The sequence below is a fragment of the Watersipora subatra genome, chromosome 4, assembly GCF_963576615.1.
Source record: "Watersipora subatra chromosome 4, tzWatSuba1.1, whole genome shotgun sequence".
In the NCBI taxonomy this organism is placed as follows: Eukaryota; Metazoa; Bryozoa; class Gymnolaemata; order Cheilostomatida; family Watersiporidae; genus Watersipora; species Watersipora subatra.
The window spans coordinates 46,822,771-46,841,137 of NC_088711.1; the positions used below are offsets into that span (position 1 = coordinate 46,822,771).

General features: G+C 35.4%; 2 protein-coding genes and 2 long non-coding RNA genes across 4 annotated transcripts in view; 2 read left to right on the top strand and 2 right to left on the bottom strand.

Annotated features, from left to right (window-relative positions):
* The window catches only part of LOC137394298 (uncharacterized), a 290,856-nt gene that overhangs the window by 71,777 nt on the left and 200,712 nt on the right, over positions 1-18,367 (bottom strand). The gene's annotated exons all lie outside the window — the stretch shown is intronic.
* LOC137392999 (uncharacterized) lies at positions 402-3,842 on the top strand. Its single transcript, XM_068079380.1, has 6 exons — positions 402-616; positions 712-879; positions 1,057-1,134; positions 1,584-1,848; positions 1,986-2,148; positions 3,838-3,842. The coding sequence occupies exons 1-6, from the start codon at positions 402-404 to the stop codon at positions 3,840-3,842; spliced, it is 894 nt and encodes a 297-aa protein (XP_067935481.1).
* Positions 9,998-18,265, bottom strand: LOC137394721 (uncharacterized). The gene is made up of 3 exons (XR_010978358.1): positions 18,180-18,265; positions 11,664-11,774; positions 9,998-10,222 (listed from the first exon to the last, which is right to left on the bottom strand). It is a non-coding gene; the product is annotated as an uncharacterized lncRNA (long non-coding RNA).
* Positions 14,027-16,451, top strand: LOC137392848 (uncharacterized). The gene is made up of 3 exons (XR_010978256.1): positions 14,027-14,069; positions 14,771-14,881; positions 16,371-16,451. It is a non-coding gene; the product is annotated as an uncharacterized lncRNA (long non-coding RNA).

Genomic DNA, 18,367 nt, shown 5'->3' on the forward strand with positions numbered 1-18,367 from the left:
TTAAACTATTGTATGACGGTTAATTGTCATCTGCACTTCATACAGGTCATATACAGTTTTAAATGCCCGCTATAAACACGGTGAACACTATAAACCTAGAAGCAGATTCAGGACAGATCAACGTGAGAGATCAAGGAGCAGAACTAGGGCTGGTGAATGCTATAAATCTAGGAGCAGATTCAGGACAGATCAACATGAGAGATCAAGGAGCAGATTCAGGAATGATCAACGTGAGAGATCAAGGAGCAGAACTAGGGCTGGTGAACGCTATAAAATTAGGAGAAGATTCAGGACAGATCAACGTGAGAGATCAAGGAGCAGAACTAGGGCTGGTGAACGCTATAAATCTAGGAGCAGATTGAGGACAGATCAACGTGAGAGATCAAGGAGCAGATTCAGGAATGATCAACGTGAGAGATCAAGGAGCAGAACTAGGGCTGGTGAACGCTATAAAATTAGGGGCAGATACAGGACAGATCAACGTGAGAGATCAAGGAGCAGAACTAGGGCTGGTGATCGCTATAAATCTAGGAGCAGATTCAGGACAAATCAACGTGAGAGATCAAGGAGCAGATTCAGGACAGATCAACGTGAGAGATCAAGGAGCAGAACTAGGGCTGGTGAACGCTATAAAATTAGGAGCAGATTCAGGAATGATCAACGTGAGAGATCAAGGAGCAGAACTAGGGCTGGTGATCACTATAAATCTAGGAGCAGATTCAGGACAGATCAACGTGAGAGATCAAGGAGCAGATTCAGGACAGATCAACGTGAGAGATCAAGGAGCAGAACCAGGGCAACTAAACTCTATAGATCAGTGAGCAGATCGAGGGCAGACCAGCGCTATAGATCTTGGAGTGGAAGTAGCCCACTTAAAAGGTATATTTTCTCTTATGACATATGGCATAAACATAGACCTTCAGCTCAAGTTACACATTATTTTTCAACTTGAAGATAACAATTTATTAATAAAATTATTAAGCGAACCTCTTTCATAATTATTAATACATGTTTTGATAGCGCAGCATACAATATAATAATATTATTTGTTTATAGCGGGTCAAACTCCTCATCATCAATTATGCATATTGATCCAGGACCTAATGACTTTAACAACAGTGACATTGATGATACGTAAGTCTAAATAAATATAATTATTATTAGCACTAACCATAAAATAAATATCACCAAAAAAATCTATTGCTTCTTTAATAAATCATCAATACGACAATGAGTGGTTTTCATATACTAACTACACAATAATATATGTGGGATTCACTTATCAATTATATATAAAAGAAAAATTTCTAAAGGCACAAAATTTCTATATCGATTCAAATTGTGGAATTATTTTCCAGCATCGATTAAGATGAACATCTACGTAGTCGTGCTATCAGGTGGTACCAGAAACATCCGAGAAATCGACGAAGAGCAGAACTGAAACAGAAATAAAAACACCATGTACCATTCACATGTGTTATATGTTCATGGCGGTAATGCAATGCAGTTATCTCGTCTCACATGTTTGCGATTCTAGTGTTGGTTTATAAAAAGATAACCATAACTAACATTTATTTCTCTAGTGTGGTGACATATGAGATTTATCCAGTCGGGAGCAAGCAGCAAGGAGATATGCTTGTGTCATCAAATGGGTACAGCTACGTCGTCAATAAAATTTATAAAAAGATGGATGGTAGAAAGACAGTCTATTGGATTTGTAGCAAACGAAAAGAATGCAGAGCCAAAGTGACCCAGAGTGACAGCTTTGAATCCGCATACAATGCATCCGGCTTACACAAGTGTCTATCGCAAAAATACCTACAAGAGCGAACTGCTTTAATAACTAAGGTAAGAGAAGTAATGTTAGAAGCACTCAATCTCATTAATAGTCCTCAAAACTAATTTAATGTAAAGTTTGGCTGAAGCTTTTCGTACTAAATATTAGCATATGAAAAAGCTGTACATGACTCTGACTGATATTATAGATTAAAGAAGAAGCAAAACTGAAACCTTTCTCAAGTGCTACCTCGATAGTAGACAACAACTTGAAAGAATTTATGACAGAATGTGCAACCAGCAGTAGTCTTTCAAGACAAAATTTAATTAGGATGGCCAATAAAATAAGAGAGAGAAACAGACCAAAACATTGTATTGTATCAATAATTGCTATTTTTAGCTATCTGTCATTGCTGTTCTTAATAATATTATGAGTTATGTCATATATTAATTTTAGCAGGTCATTCATTACTGAATAAACTATTTAATAAATCAATTTTATTGATTTATATTTATTTTTTAATGCTGTTACTACAAGTTTAATCTAAAATTTTGAGAGTTGAATCTCAACAATTATATGAACAAATATTCCAATAGCTCTTACGAAAGATGCCAAAACGCTACTCTGTAAAATTGCAACATTAACTTTTTGGAGAAATAGCTACAATGAGTCAATGCACTTCTATGAATATTAATTATGCAGTTACAAGCATACTTGTACAATATGCATATAGGCATATCTTATACACATGCATGTATGCAATTGATTGGGGTGGTTGCACAGCTATACTGAAGAATAAATCCACAAGCTTAGAAAGTATACATGATTATAGCACAGTTGCATATAAAAATACTTGTATTATACCACTACCAATGCGCTCTAATTCTGAAAAAATATATAGCCATTACTCCAAAATTAGGATACAATTTCAAAATACTTCACTAACTGTAGCCTGTGAAACAAATTAACTTCCGTGTCGATAAAGTAGTGATAGCTTTTAACAAACTCTCACAAATTTGATCATGTAGTAAAGAAGCATGCAATACGTTGTACATGTATAAATTATTACACCCAAATGTCACAGAACTCCATAAAAAATCAGTTGCACGCATATCACAAGTGTGTATGCGAAGTATTTTCTGATACAGCAATTATAGCATAGCATATGTTTAGCTGATGGAGCTAGTACAAAAATTTTAAAACTAAACTAACACTAAGTTGAAGATAAACTTAACTAACAGGTAAAAACTTACTATTAATATTATAATTCTTACTGTTTTTGTCCAATACATGTAGTATTATTTTCGACTAAACTACCTTGGTTTTCGACCAATAGCCTAAATTTTCGACCAAAACTACACTTTTCGACGAAAGGCTTCAATTTCGACCAATGGCCTATCGGCAAATGCGTATTTCGACTAATAGAATTTTGGCGAAATCACCATAAACCCTTTTGCAGGCTTAGTCCAAAACGTTTATAAGTAGGGAATAGTTGTATAATTAGCCTATCATGTGTTCGCTTAATCGAAAGGAAACAATCATTTGTTTGTGTTGAGCCTGTAGAAAACGTATTTGCATCTTACGTTGACCTTAGTTTCGCGTTTTGAGAGCACATTTTTATGGAAGAGCATACAGTGCACCTCGGGACTGATATGCGATTTTTCAAAAATTTTACGAAATGCATTATCATGTTTAACCTCATTATACGAATATTTTTCCATAATACGAATTCAACAAAATTTTCCCCGGAGTACATGTTGTATTATGGGATTTGTTAGGCTCAGGCTATATTGGTGTCTGAGCTCAAGGCAGTACAGGTGGTCTTGGTAATTACGGTGAGTGCATAAAGCTGGATAAAGCTAGTGGGTAAAGCTAGTAGATAAGCTAGTGTAAGGCAGTATAGGGGAGGATATAAGGAAGTGTAACGAAAGACCGCGGCTCTTCTTCATCTTCACATCAGTACATGTGAGTACATTGATTTATACAACATGGCGCAGTTGACAAAATTCTGATTTTTTTTCTTTGTGTGTTAACGTCAGCGATAATTTTTCTGGTTACAGGGTGAAGTTTAACGGTTGATTAGACCCTTTCACGGGCGTGCAGGCGAGGTGACGTGAGGCAGGGTGGTGTTGTGAGGTGAAGTAGCGGTGTTGTTGTGTAAATATTTATTACATATTCGGAGGTGGGAATTACACTAATTTCATACGAGTGGGGTAGAGTGAATTTGTGGCGACAGAGATATTGTGTCGGGTAGAGATGGAGAGGGGGTTTCCGAAGCTGGTGTTTGGTGAGCACGGTGATGGGTCATGGGAGCGATTTATAGAGGAGATGAATTTATGTATTGAGAGTGCTGTTGAGAGAAGAGGTTACGAAGGTGAAGGTGACAATAGACGCCCTATTATGAGAGGTAGAGGTAGGTTAGTGCCACTATTGAGAGCTATTGGGCACAGTGGTAGAGAGGTATTGAGGAGTGCAGGGTTTAACGTAGATGGCATAAATTCTACTTATGAAGAGGCAGTGGAGGTTTTGCAGGATTATTATGGTAGACAAGAGAGTATGTTCGTAAAGGGGCATAAGTTTCTGATGGCTAGGCAGGCACTTGGAGAAAGTGATAGAGAATATTTACAACGGGTAGAGAGTTTGAGCAGATATGCGGAGGTGACTAACAATAATGATAGGATAAGGTTTGCCCTTATAGTGGCGGTTAACGGGTTGAGAGATAGAGAAGTAAGCAGAGATTTAATGAAGAACGCCAATCTGACTTGGGAGTTGTTACATGAGGCATTGAGGGCTCGTGAGATGGCGAATCATTCAGACAGGTTCGTGAGAGCAGATAGTAGAGGTAGTGATTTAAAAAGTGAGGTTAAGAGAGAAGTAGCAAAGGTATCAGAGTTTGATAGTCGAGCGCAGTACAGGAGTAATGATAGAGATAGAAGTTATGATTCAGCAGGTAGATCTTCCCCTAGGGGTAGCCCTAGGAGTAGTAGAGAGTATGATGGTAGTGAGGAGCATGATACTAGTAGATATGGGACAAGAGGCAGGGAGTATAACAAGGACAGTGGCAGTAGGAAGTATAGAGACAATAGCAGGGAAAGGTATGTCTCTAGACATGGAGAAAACAGTAGGGAAAGTAGAGATAGAGTTTGCTATAATTGCAGAGGTAGTGGTCATGAGATGCGGAGTTGCCCCCACATTAAATGTTTTTCTTGTGGACGGCGAGGACATGTATCTCGTATTTGCAGGGATAAGGGAGATGTAGGTTACGATAGACAAGGTAGCAGCAGGAGGTCAGGAGGTAGCCGTTATAGTAGCTATGAGCGATATGGCAGCAGGGATATTAGTAGGGAAAGGTACAGGGGCCGAGAAATCCCCCGCGAGATGAGAGACAAGTCTAGTAGGTACAGGGACAAAAGTATGGATAGGTTTGAGGGGGAGAAGTATAAGGAGAGGCGTGAGACGAGCCGGTATGATGAAGGGTACCGGGATAATAGTAAGGGCAGAAGTGTTAGATTCTCTGGTTATAGAGATAAATATGGTGAAGATCAATGACTAGGCCAGGGAATTGTGCAGTATTTAGAAGTTAATGGAGTAAATGTAGAGTTTACGTTTGATACTGGGGCTGAGGTGTCTATGGTAACCGAGGCAACAGCCAATAAGTTGGACCTATGGTTAAAGAAACCGTCGACAGTTTTAGAAACTGATGATGGTAGTGAGTTAAAAGTGGTTGGAAGTGTAATAGTTCATTTGGAAAGTAAAGACAGGCATATGGATGCTGAAGTTCATGTGGTGAAAGGATTGAGAACGAACTTCTTGGGCATAACTGAGTTGAGGCAGCTTAAATTATTTGCTGTTGTAAATGCGTTATGCGAAAGTAAGTTTGAGGCTGTTAAGGAGTGTAGAAGTATTAAGCCAGTTAAGCCGTTTTTGTCGAGAACCATTATTGCTGGGTCAAGTTATGTTTCAGATGATGTCAAGTTGCAAAACCTGACAAATAAGTCTGACAGAGAGAGCGAAGTTAAGAAAGGTCACACAGGTGAAGATTGGTGGACTTGTAAAACCAAGGGAGTGAAGAGTAGCGAATACGTGGAAATTGGTAGTCAACAGGGGACAGCCCAAGGCACCAGAGATGTGCAAGTGTTTATGGGGTGTGATAGAGAACAGAGTCACGATGAGGTAAGGGAAGGTGCTGAGAAAGTAGCTGAACCAGTGTCTGTAATGGAAAAGGTTTGCTCACTTTTAGCCGAGGTATCTAGCAATGGAATGTTAGACAGAGAAGGTCATGAGAAAAAGGTAGCAGAGATTGAAAGAGAGGAAAGGGAGGTGTGGAGGAAGTCGAAGGAGAAATTGGCTAAGCTGAAAGCCAAACAGGAGGCAGCAGTCATGGAGTTGGAAAATGTCAAGGCTTTCAGGGTAGTAGTGCAGGAGTTAGCCGAGGTTCAGAGGAGAATTGCTGGTAGCAGACCTGCACTGGTTGCAGGTGAGGTCGAGCTAGATAGGTCTGGGCCTATGCCAACTCCCAGCTCTGTGGTGCCATCCTCTGTGCAGCCGGTTACGGCCCAGGTGGAGACCTCCCACAGGAAGCCTGTCGAGCCTGCCTCTTACTGGGGAGAGCGAGGTAAAGATGGAAGAGACGGAGATGAGGTTGAGGAGTCATTACTGACCCAACCAAAAGACTCCGGGCTAGTCAGGGTTGGTGGAAGTAGTGTTGGAGATGTTGGTGGAAGGAGTGTTGGTAGTGACAGTGGTCACGGTAAAAGTATTGGTAGCGGCGGAGGTCAGGGTGATGGAAAAGCTAGTGCAGACTGGTAATGGAGCTGACAGTAGCGAGAAGAGTACTTTAGATGGTGGCACAGGGTCAGACAAGCCAGAGGCATAGCCTATGGAGACTGCCCTAATGGAGTCAGGTAACGAGCAACACAAGTAAGGTAAGTTACTACGTCTGCTTGTTGGTAGTGATGGAGTGGCCCAAAACAAAAAGAAAAAAAGAAAGGGCATGTTGTATTATGGGATTTGTTAGGCTCAGGCTATATTGGTGTCTGAGCTCAAGGCAGTACAGGTGGTCTTGGTAATTACGGTGAGTGCATAAAGCTGGATAAAGCTAGTGGGTAAAGCTAGTAGATAAGCTAGTGTAAGGCAGTATAGGGGATGATATAAGGAAGTGTAACGAAAGACCGAGGCTCTTCTTCATCTTCACATCAGTACATGTGAGTACATTGATTTATACAACAGTACAAATTTGGCAGTCAGTGTGGCTATTACCTGAATTTAAAATTAGAAAAAGCTAAACAATGACGTCATAGCTGGTAAGACGTGCCTGTGGAAATACCACGCCTCCAATTGATGACATATTACCGACACACTAACTTTCACCTTCTAAAAACCTTCTTCAAAAAGTAGCTAAAGTTACTTAATTTTACTTCTCCACCACAATTTTACTTCTCCAATTTTTGATTCATTGGTGATTCACATATATTAGAAGTTTTCCTTTTCTAGAGCTTTAAAGTAAACTTCAAAATTGTATATCAAACACTGGTAATTGGTAAAATCCGTTTTTTGAATTATTAAATTTTTAATTATGATTAAAAATTAAACTTCTTTGTTAGTTTAGACTAATATAAAAATCCTTCAGTCAATATTTATTTTCACACTAGTTCTAAGCTTCAAAAAGTGTAAAAAATTCAGCTCAAAGCAAGTGTATGCAAATTTTTTGAACGTATGTCTAAAAGAGACACGATGACAGGTTTCTCTCAGTTCAGCGATTCCCCTGTGTAAAACGGTAATATTTCCCCTTTAGAACAGGGGTAATGTGGAGTTCCTTTAAATAAAAGAAGTCAGTTGAAAGACAACTTCTATAATATATATATATATTTCATTCATTATATTATTTGTCATATTTTACAACATGTTTCCCACAAGATACCACAGCAAGCCGTTTTCGAAATAAGGGGTTAGCAGAGATACAGCGTATCCCTAAAAAGAAATTATAGAAGTACTCTCTAGAAAGCGTATTCCCTAACATTAGTTTGCTCACAACGGATCAACTATGCTACTTTGTGAAAAGCATAAAATCCTTCAACTTTTCTTCAAACAACACAATCAACGGGCGTCCTTGTCACGTCTCCAAGGACATCATCAAATAGCTTAAGATTATTCAGGTGCCTACACTTTTTTGGTCTTTGGCTAATAGATGTAAACTTTCTCCGAAAACTGATCTAGTTTAAGTTCTAAAGTAAACTGTTTCTTTATTATTATTCTGTCAGGGTAAGAAAGTTTGAAAGTTTACAAAAAACAGCAATCATGCTAAAATTGGCATCGCGGATATTGTAATGCTAAAACAAAAGCGTGATAAACTGCCAAGCTAGGAATACATCAGTATTGGAAGCTATGACAGATCAGCGCGTCAGACTGCGGAGGTAAGGACTGCTTCAGTGATGGAATTGATGACAGGGCAGCAGGAAAAGACCTGCCAAGCTAGGGCAGCATCAGGGCTGGAAGCTTTGCTACAACAGCGCGTTGCTTGTGTCACGTGAGAAAAATATAAATAGTCGGTATATATTTAAATAATATTTTTAAATATAATATATTTAAATTTATATTCATATTTCTAATATAATGTATTTCTAAATTAATCCTAGTGTTGTGCAAAACTACAGCTTTGTCACAGGAAAAAATCTAATAATATTTTATAAATACATATATAATGCCATATATGAGTTATATAAGGTAACCATTTTCGTACTAGATCTTTGGTAAGATCCTTCTAGAGTTATCTTGATGTACGCGGTTTCGAATTATATATATAGCTCTAGTATAATAATAAAATCAATTCGATTTCTTAATGAACAAAGTATTAAATCTATAATTAAGATGTGATTTGATTAAGAAAAGTAAAACTAAATATTTTACTGATTTTTTTCTCAAAAACAGTACTTTTTACCCAAAACGAAAATTGCTTACTACCTGTTGTCTAGCAACATAAGTAGGGTGCCAGAGATTACGCCTACGAGTGATTTTGCCTACAGGAGATTACGCCTACAAGTGATTCTGCCTACAGGAGATTACGTCTACAAGTGATTCTGCCTACAGGAGATTACGTCTACAAGTGATTTTGCCTACAGGAGATTACGTCTACAAGCTGATAGACTATGCCTACGATCTAGGATATTGCCCCTACTTTAATTCTGTGAATTGTGATGCAGAAAATTACGAATGGCACGATGAATGCATGTTATGAACGTGTGTTGATGTATTTTATTATGTAAATTATTTTTTATATCAAATCTTATAATCATCCATATATCAAATCCTTGCAAATATATAAATTTAATTTGAGTTGATTATTGGGAACCATGGTGATTTAACAGCCGTTTATTTGCAACAAAGCGTCTTATTGAAATTAAAACCACATTTTTATTGAATCATTAAGCAAAAAACAAACGTATGTATTTTTGAAGTTGTTACTCTTATACATACAGACACATGTCAATAACTGCGTATTTCTATATGTTGTCAGCAGCCCATCACTAAAAGTGATCAATGGTTGTTGGTCAATATATCATGGCATAACTTTGGAGTTGTTTTTTATCTCCTATTGCATACCATTATGTTCCATTTTTACATGGAGCCTCCCTCACAGCCAATTAAGATCACCCTTGAGTACATATGCATATATACAGAGTAAATTACAAATACAAGTTATATGATTTACAATAGTGTCACCCATCATAAATGAGCAAAAGGAGGCTCTCATAAAAATCTGATTTTTCTGCATATAACCTGTTATTTCACTTTGATACAAAATAAATTATTTACTAAACAATATTGTTTTAGCAAGAAAAAATATGACATATAAACGAGCCAACTCTAAATTAACAAAAAAACCACAAAACAATTAAGCACGTTTGATAAAATTATGCTAAAGTGGCCATAGCTTCAACCACTTTGTAATACTGTAATAAATATCTTTGAAATGAAGTAAAAACCCATTTCTCAATCTCCTTGCATAGCTACTATGACTGCTCCTCTTTAGATTTGCTATATAACAAGTATATAGATTAAAAGACTATTTCGAAGTGAATGTCATTTAGACTTATACAAAATTACTCACTTTTGTATAATCTGGAGGAATTGGGCTACTTTTGTACACACAGCAGTTCATATGCTAAGTACACATCCTTGTAGTATTTCTATTTGCTGAAGATTTCCTATTTCATCAATTGATATATTATAAGTTTAGGATTTATTCTGCAAAAAAATACAAACATCCAGTTACAGATTTATTTGCTCCATTTTCTCATTCATCACATATAAGCACCATCATGTCAGTGATACATCTTGAAATGGTAGTATCTGTACTTGTACTAGTATTTGTTCAATAACGTAAGTATCGTCATATCACCCTATCTTCTGACTGTCATCATTCTTTCTCAATCGACTTTCAATGTTCTACAAAGTAGAGTAGAAGGTCATAAAAAAGCAATATGTTTTTTGAGAATATTAGAAAGTATGATCATGCAATTTACTTTCTCTAGCTTGATACATTAGAAACCGAACACTGAGCGGATAAGAAAATTTGCACAGAGAGATGAGGAGGAAAATGGCAGCAAGTATAAACAAGTATTCTAAGTGTTTTAGCTCACCATAAACTAATGAGTTAACTTTATATGAGATACAAAAACAATTTGTAAAATTGTTTTCTTTGTAAATACAAATTTGGTAAAATTCACTCAAAAGAACCTTAACCGTAGAGCACTAAGTACTAGAGTAAGGGTTGTTCATCTGTGACTGGTTGTCTACAGATTGGTTGTGTAATATGTTTAAAAAGAAAGCACTGCAAAAACAACAAAAATTGTCAGTGGGATTTACTGGTTGTTTGATAGTGAGTGATAATACTGAATCACGATAATCATAAAATCATAGGCACAATCATAATCAAAGTATATACCCAGTAAGTTCGATACACCTTGATAAGGAATTTGGAACACTAATTATTAGATTTTTTTAACTGGCATTAATACAGTGTGATTGTATGTGATTCAATTCTTTTGCAATTGCATGAAAAAATGAAGCATTCAAATGAAAACCTGTTATATTTTTTCAAAATTTGCTATTGACATTTCATCTATGGAAATGGCTTGACGATATTTTACGAATTGGAAGTAAAAACTTGACATTCAATGGAGCCAGCGGTATACCGTATTTTAAAAAAATCACGCGATGAAGTTTATTATTTACAACCGCAATCCAAGGATGTGTGGATGACGCAGTTTAGATGAAAATGACATGCAATGAAGATTGATCAGTAAACAAGAGCAGATGACTTCTGTTGATTTCGCATAACAGAGAGGGGCTGGCCCACAGTTGTCACTATTTTTCTGCAAGTTGTGTAATGCTCTAATAATGTTAGTAGCTCTAGACCGATGTTAAAGGAATAAAATTACCAAGCACTCATATACCAGCACTGTCATGGGTGATGCCTGTTTAGAGTAGCAATTTTATGTTGTTGAGAATACCATGGTTTAGATAATTAAAAATGTTTGAGTTTATAAATTTTTGCCTTTAGATATAAATAAATTTGATTTATAGTTAATATTTACCAATATCAAATCAAATATCTTTATACTTTTTAAAATTAAAATAAAATATTATATAAAATAAACATAAAATACTATTTATATATTCATAATAAATATAAATACATAAATATATTTATATTTGCTATAAACTTGAATTTATACCAAATATAAATATTTGTTATAATTTTTTGAATTTATAACAAATATTTATGGCACTGTAATGATAATGCACTACTTTTTGATTCGTATGCCAATCACTCGCATTAATAATATTATTTTATACTACAGAAAGAAAGATTGTATACCCATACCTCTGGCAGAGTCACCTGTCACTGGAATGATCGCCACAGCTGCACCTCTCATTGACAACGTACCATCTCAGATGGAGCAAGATAAAGCACATAGCAGCCATCAAGATATCTCTGATAAGTATAAAAACAGTAACATAGCAGTTTAATCGGTAAATTTTAGATGAAATTTTCGGAGTAGAATTATGTAGGACTTTTCACTAGCACCAGACTTGACAAAATAACTGCAAGTATCTACAAACTAGGAATTCACTGATTTAGGTTATCAATTAGTTTTGATGCTGGAAATAAATTGTCCTAATGTACATAACATAGAATTAATGGTTAATGCACATAATTTTTGCAAGATACAGAACAAATCAACCTAAGCTAGGTTATAGGTATAATATTCTAATATGTTCAAACAGTAATATAATGATTAAACTTTTGCTTCATATTTTGTGAGCCAAAAGCCCTGCTAATCATTGTATGAGCTAGTTTAGCCTGTTTAGACTAGCTTTAAGAAAGGAGTCGTGTGTTTAACAACAGCAAAACTCTAACAGACAACTCCCAAACAGCTTGTTAAGAGAGTCTAGAGCCATTTTTGTGCCTGCTACATATTGCATAAAATGATGCTTGGTAGGCTAAGAGACGAGGTATTAAGGGACTTCATGCGAGTGCCAAGAATGTGGCCGAAGATGAACTGACAACTTAGCTGATAACACAGAGCCTCAACAGCTACACAAGACAAAGCTCCCATGCTGCAACAAGATTTATGCTCTCTTGAATCTTGAGCCAAAATTTGGCACATGAAATTTAATCCACAAAAGTATTACCATCTCTCTATTGGCAAGTCGTCTTTGCCGATGGATACAAATAACTTTCTAACCTTATGTGACAACCATCTTCAAAGTGTGACTTCTAATCCTTATTTTGTGGTAGAGTAGCACAACGATCTGAAATCTAATCAACATATTTTTAAAATTGAATCCGAGGAAGAGCAATTAATCGGCATGCTTACAATGGTTCTGAAAGATGCAGATCAAAAGACAAGAAAGATAGCTGATACTTCACGAGTTAGACCTGGTCTTGAGTATGGCTGCATGGTTTGGGACCCTTACTTTACAAAGGATATTACCTTACTAAAGTGAACTCAAAACGCTGCACTGAGATTTTTGTATAGACAAAAAAGCAGAGTTAGTTTTCTTCAACTATGAGAAATTAATTATTTTGAAACCTTGAAAGACTGATGAGTTAAACTTTGTCATAATGCTTTTAGTAAAATTCTGGGTGGTGATATTGACTTATTGATCAGGACCGATATCAATATACCAATATTGACATTGGTCCCATTTGCTACCTGGGACTTGTAATTTAGATGTTGCGTACAAAGCTACATACATGAAAAATGGTAGCGTACAGCCTGATGCAAATAATATGATTATTTGCGAATAAATAACAAAAAATAAATAGTTGTTTTATAACTAAATTGTTCCATTCTGATCACTTTTAATGTTTTACGCATTGCTTTGTTTTAACTTGCTTTGTAAAACATTATTTTAGCAATGTCTTATGCATTGCTAGTATATACATAGTAGTAGTAATATTATATCTTTGGTATATTATACCATAGACATAATATATTTTACATATAATTATGTAGTGGTTTTATTATTTTGTGTTGCATGCAAGGTTGATTGATTGAAAGGTTGAATCATGAGTTAAAACTGTTTGTCTTGGGATGGCTAATTGTGATAAGTAACATTACATTAAAAATTTCATCCTCTGAGCAGTACAATTAGGCTAAAACTGTAAATTATGAAACGCCAACACCGCGTAGCAGGCTGTACGCTACCATTTTCCATGTATGTAGCTTTGTACGCAACATCTAAATTACAAGTCCCAGGTAGCAAATGGGACCAATGTCAATATTGGTATATTGATATCGGTCCTGATCAATGAGTCAATATCACCACCCAGAATTTTACTAAAAACATTATGACAAAGTTTAACTCATCTGTCTTTCAAGGTTTCAAAATAATTAATTTCTCATAGTTGAAGAAAACTAACTCTGCTTTTTTGTCTATACAAAAATCTCAGTGCAGCGTTTTGAGTTCACTTTAGTAAGGTAATATCCTTTGTAAAGTAAGGGTCCCAAACCATGCAGCCATACTCAAGACCAGGTCTAACTCGTGAAGTATCAGCTATCTTTCTTGTCTTTTGATCTGCATCTTTCAGAACCATTGTAAGCATGCCGATTAATTGCTCTTCCTCGGATTCAATTTTAAAAATATGTTGATTAAATTTCAGATCGTTGTGCTACTCTACCACAAAATAAGGATTAGAAGTCACACTTTGAAGATGGTTGTCACATAAGGTTAGAAAGTTATTTGTATCCATCGGCAAAGACGACTTGCCAATAGAGAGATGGTAATACTTTTGTGGATTAAATTTCATGCGCCAAATTTTGGCTCAAGATTCAAGAGAGCATAAATCTTGTTGCAGCATGGGAGCTTTGTCTTGTGTAGCTGTTGAGGCTTTGTGTTATCAGCTAAGTTGTCAGTTCATCTTCGGCCACTTTCTCGGCACTCGCATGGAGTCCCTTAATACCTCGTCTCTTAGCCTACCAAGTTTCATTTTATGCAATATGTAGCAGGCACAAAAATAGCTCTAGACTCTCTCAACAAGCGGTTTGGGAGTTGTCTATTAGAGTTTTGCTGTTGTTGAACACACGACTCCTTTCTTAAAGCTAGTCTAAACAGGCTAAACTAGCTCATACAATGATTAGCAGGGCTTTTGGTTCACAAACTATGAAGCAAAAGTTTAATCATTATATTACTGTTTGAACATTTTAGAATATTATACCTGTAACTTAGCTTAGGTTGATTTGTTCTGTATCTTGCAAAAATTATGTGCATTAACCATTAATTCTATGTTATGTAAATTAGGAAAATTTATTTCCAGCATCAAAACTAATTGATAACCTAAATTAGTGAATTCTTAGTTTGTAGATGCTTGCAGTGATTTTGTAAAGTCTGGTGCTAGTGAAAAGTCCTACATAATTCTACTCCAAAAATTTCATCTAAAATCTAACGATTAAACTGCTATGTTACTGTTTTTATACTTCTCAGAGATATCTTGATGGCTGCTATGTGCTCTATCTTGCTCCATCTGAGATGGTACGTTGTCAATGAGAGGTGCAGCTGTGGCGATCATTCCAGTGACAGGTGACTCTGCCAGAGGTATGGGTATACAATCTTTCTTTCTGTAGTATAAAATAATATTATCAATGCGGGTGATTGGCATACGAATCAACAAGTAGTGCGTTATCATTACAGTGCCATAAATATTTGTTATAAATTCATAAAATTATAACAAATATTTATATTTGGTATAAATTCAAAAGTTTATACCAAATATAAATATAGCTATGTATTTATATTTATTATGAATATATAAATAGTATTTTATGTTTATTTTATATAATATTTTATTTTAATTTTAAAAAGTATAAAGATATTTGATTTGACATTGGTAAATATTAACTATAAATCAAATTTATTTATATGTAAAGGCAAAAATTTATAAACTCAAACATTTTTAATTATCTAAACCATGGTATTCTCAACAACATAAAATCACTACTCTAAACAGACATCACCCACGACAGTTCTGGTGTATGAGTGCTTGGAAATTTTATTCCTTTAACATCGGTCTAGAGCTACTAACATTATTAGAGCATTACACAGTTTGCAGAAAAATAGTGACAACTGTGGGCCTGACCTTCTCTGTTATGCGAAATCAACAGAAGTCATCTGCTCTTGTTTACTCCTCAATCTTCTTTGCATGTCATTTACATCTAAACTGCGTCATCCACACATCCTTGGATTGCGGTTGTAAATAATAAACTTCAGAGCATGATTTTTTTAAATACAGTATACCGCTGGCTCCATTGAATGTCAGGTTTTTACTTCCAATTCGTAAAATATCGTCAAGCCATTTCTGTAGATGAAATGTCAATAGCAAATTTTGAAAAAATATAACAGGTTTTCATTTGAATGCTTTATTTTTTCATGCAATTACAAAAGAATTGAATCACATACAATCACACTGTATTAATGCCAGTTAGAAAAATCTAATTATTAGTGTTCCAAATTCCTTATCAAAGTGTATCTAACTTACTTGGTATATACTTTGATTATGATTATGCCTATGATTTCATGATTATCGTGATTCAGTATTATAACTCACTATCAAACAAGCAGTAAATCCCATCAATGATATACAGCCCCCACTGGGGGGCTGTATATCATTGATCCCATTGACAATTTTTGTTGTTTTTGCAGTGCTTTCACCTTAAATATATTACACAACCAATCTGTAGACAACCAGTCACAGATGAACAACCCGTACTCTAGTACTTAGTGCTCTACGGTTAAGGTTCTTTTGAGTGAATTTTACCAAATTTGTATTTAAAAAGAAACCAATTTTGCAAATTGTTTTTGTATCTCATATAAAGTTAACTCATTAATTTATGGTGAGCCAAAACACTTACAATACTTGTTTATAATTGCTGCCATTTTTCTCCTCATCTCTCTGTGCAAATTTTCTTATCCGCTCAGTGTTCGGTTTCTGATGTATCGAGCTAGAGAAAGTAAATTGCATTATCATACTTTCTAATATTCTCAAAAAACATATTGCTTTTTTATGACCTTCTACTCTACTTTGTAGAACATTGAAAGTCGATTGAGAAAGAATGATGACAGTCAGAAGATAGGGTGATATGACGATACTTACGTTATTGAACAAATATAGTACAAGTACAGATACTACCATTTCAAAATGTATCACTGACATGATGGTGCTTATATGTGATGAATGAGAAAATGGAGCAAATAAATCTGTAACTGGATGTTTGTATTTTTTTGCGGAATAAATCCTAAACTTATAATCTATCTATTGATTCAATTGATGAAATAGGAAAACTTCAGCAAGTAAAAATACTGCAAGATTGTGTACTTAGCATGTGAACTGTTGTGTTTACAAAAGAAGCCCAATTCCTCCAAATTATACAAAAGTGAGTAATTTTGTATAAGTCTAAATGATATTCACTTCGAAATAGTCTTTTAATCTATGCTTATTATATAGCAAAGCTAAAGAAGAGCAGTTATAGTAGCCATGCAAGGAGATTGAGAAATGGGTTTTTACTTCATTTCAAAGATATTTATTACATCATTACAATGTGGTTGAAGCTATGGCCACTTTAGCATAATTTTATCAAACGTGCTTTATTGTTTTGTGGTCTTTTTGTTAATTTAGAGTTGGCTCGTTTATATGTCATATTTTTTCTTGCTAAAACAATATTGTTTAGTAAATAATTTCTTTTGTATCAAAGTGAGATAATGGGTTATATGCAGAAAAATCAAATTTTTATGAGAGCCTTCTTTTGCTCATTTATGATGGATGACACTATTGTAAATCATATAACTTGTATTTGTAATTTACTCTGTATATATGCATATGTACTCAAGGGTGATCTCAACCGGCTGTGAGGGAGGCTCCATGTAAAAGTGAAACATAATGGTATGCAATAGGAGATAAAAAACAACTCCAAAGTTATGCCATGATATATTGACCAACAACCATTGATCACTTTTAGTGATGGGCTACTGATAACATACATACCTGCCTACTCTCACGCATTGGGCATGAGACTCACGCAATCACCCCAAAGAAAAAATGAAAATGCGTGAGAAATGCATGAGATTTTTGCCCCAATTTCCAAAATTTTATATATGCTGTCATTGATACATCAATTGCCCCAAAATTAAATCTCACGCATTGCCCCACTTTTGGGTTGGCAGGTCTGATAACATAGAAATACTCAGTTATTGACATGTGTCTGTATGTATGAGTAACAACTTCAAAAATACATACGCTTGTTTTTTGCTTAATGATTCAATAAAAATGTGGGTTTAACTTCAATAACACGCTTTGTTGCAAATAAACGGCTGTTAAATCACCATGGTTCCCAATAATCAACTCGAATTAAATTTATATATTTGCAAGGATTTGATATATGGATGATTATAGGATTTGATATAAAAAATAATTTACATAATAAAATACATCAACACACGTTCATAACATGCATTCATCATGCCATTCGTAATTTTCATCACAATTCACAGAATTAAAGTAGGGGCAATATCCTAGATCGTAGGCATAGTCTATCAGCTTGTAGACGTAATCTCCTGTAGGCAAAATCACTTGTAGGCGTAATCTCCTGTAGGCAAAATCACTTGTAGACGTAATCTCCTGTAGGCAAAATCACTTGTAGGCGTAATCTCCTGTAGGCGAAATCACTTGTAGGCGTAATCTCTGGCACTCCAAGAAAGGAAAGGAGATAATAAATTGTTTTTATTTTACACTTCCACGATTTTCGTTCTGATTGATAGATGACTTTAATCGGTAGTATATTTTTCAATCAATGTTAAGTGAAAACACTATTATTGCATTATTTTTTACCATTTTTCTTACATTTCTTCTTCAACAATCAATGGTATGCACCATCTCCATAACTGTAGACATAACCTCCAGGAAGTGTAGACGTAACCTCCAGGAAGCGTAGACGTAACCTCCAGGAAGTGTAGGCGAAACCTCTTGTAGCCGAATCCTCTTGTAGGTGTAATCTCTGTAATCCCATAAGTACAGCAACTCAAAGTAAA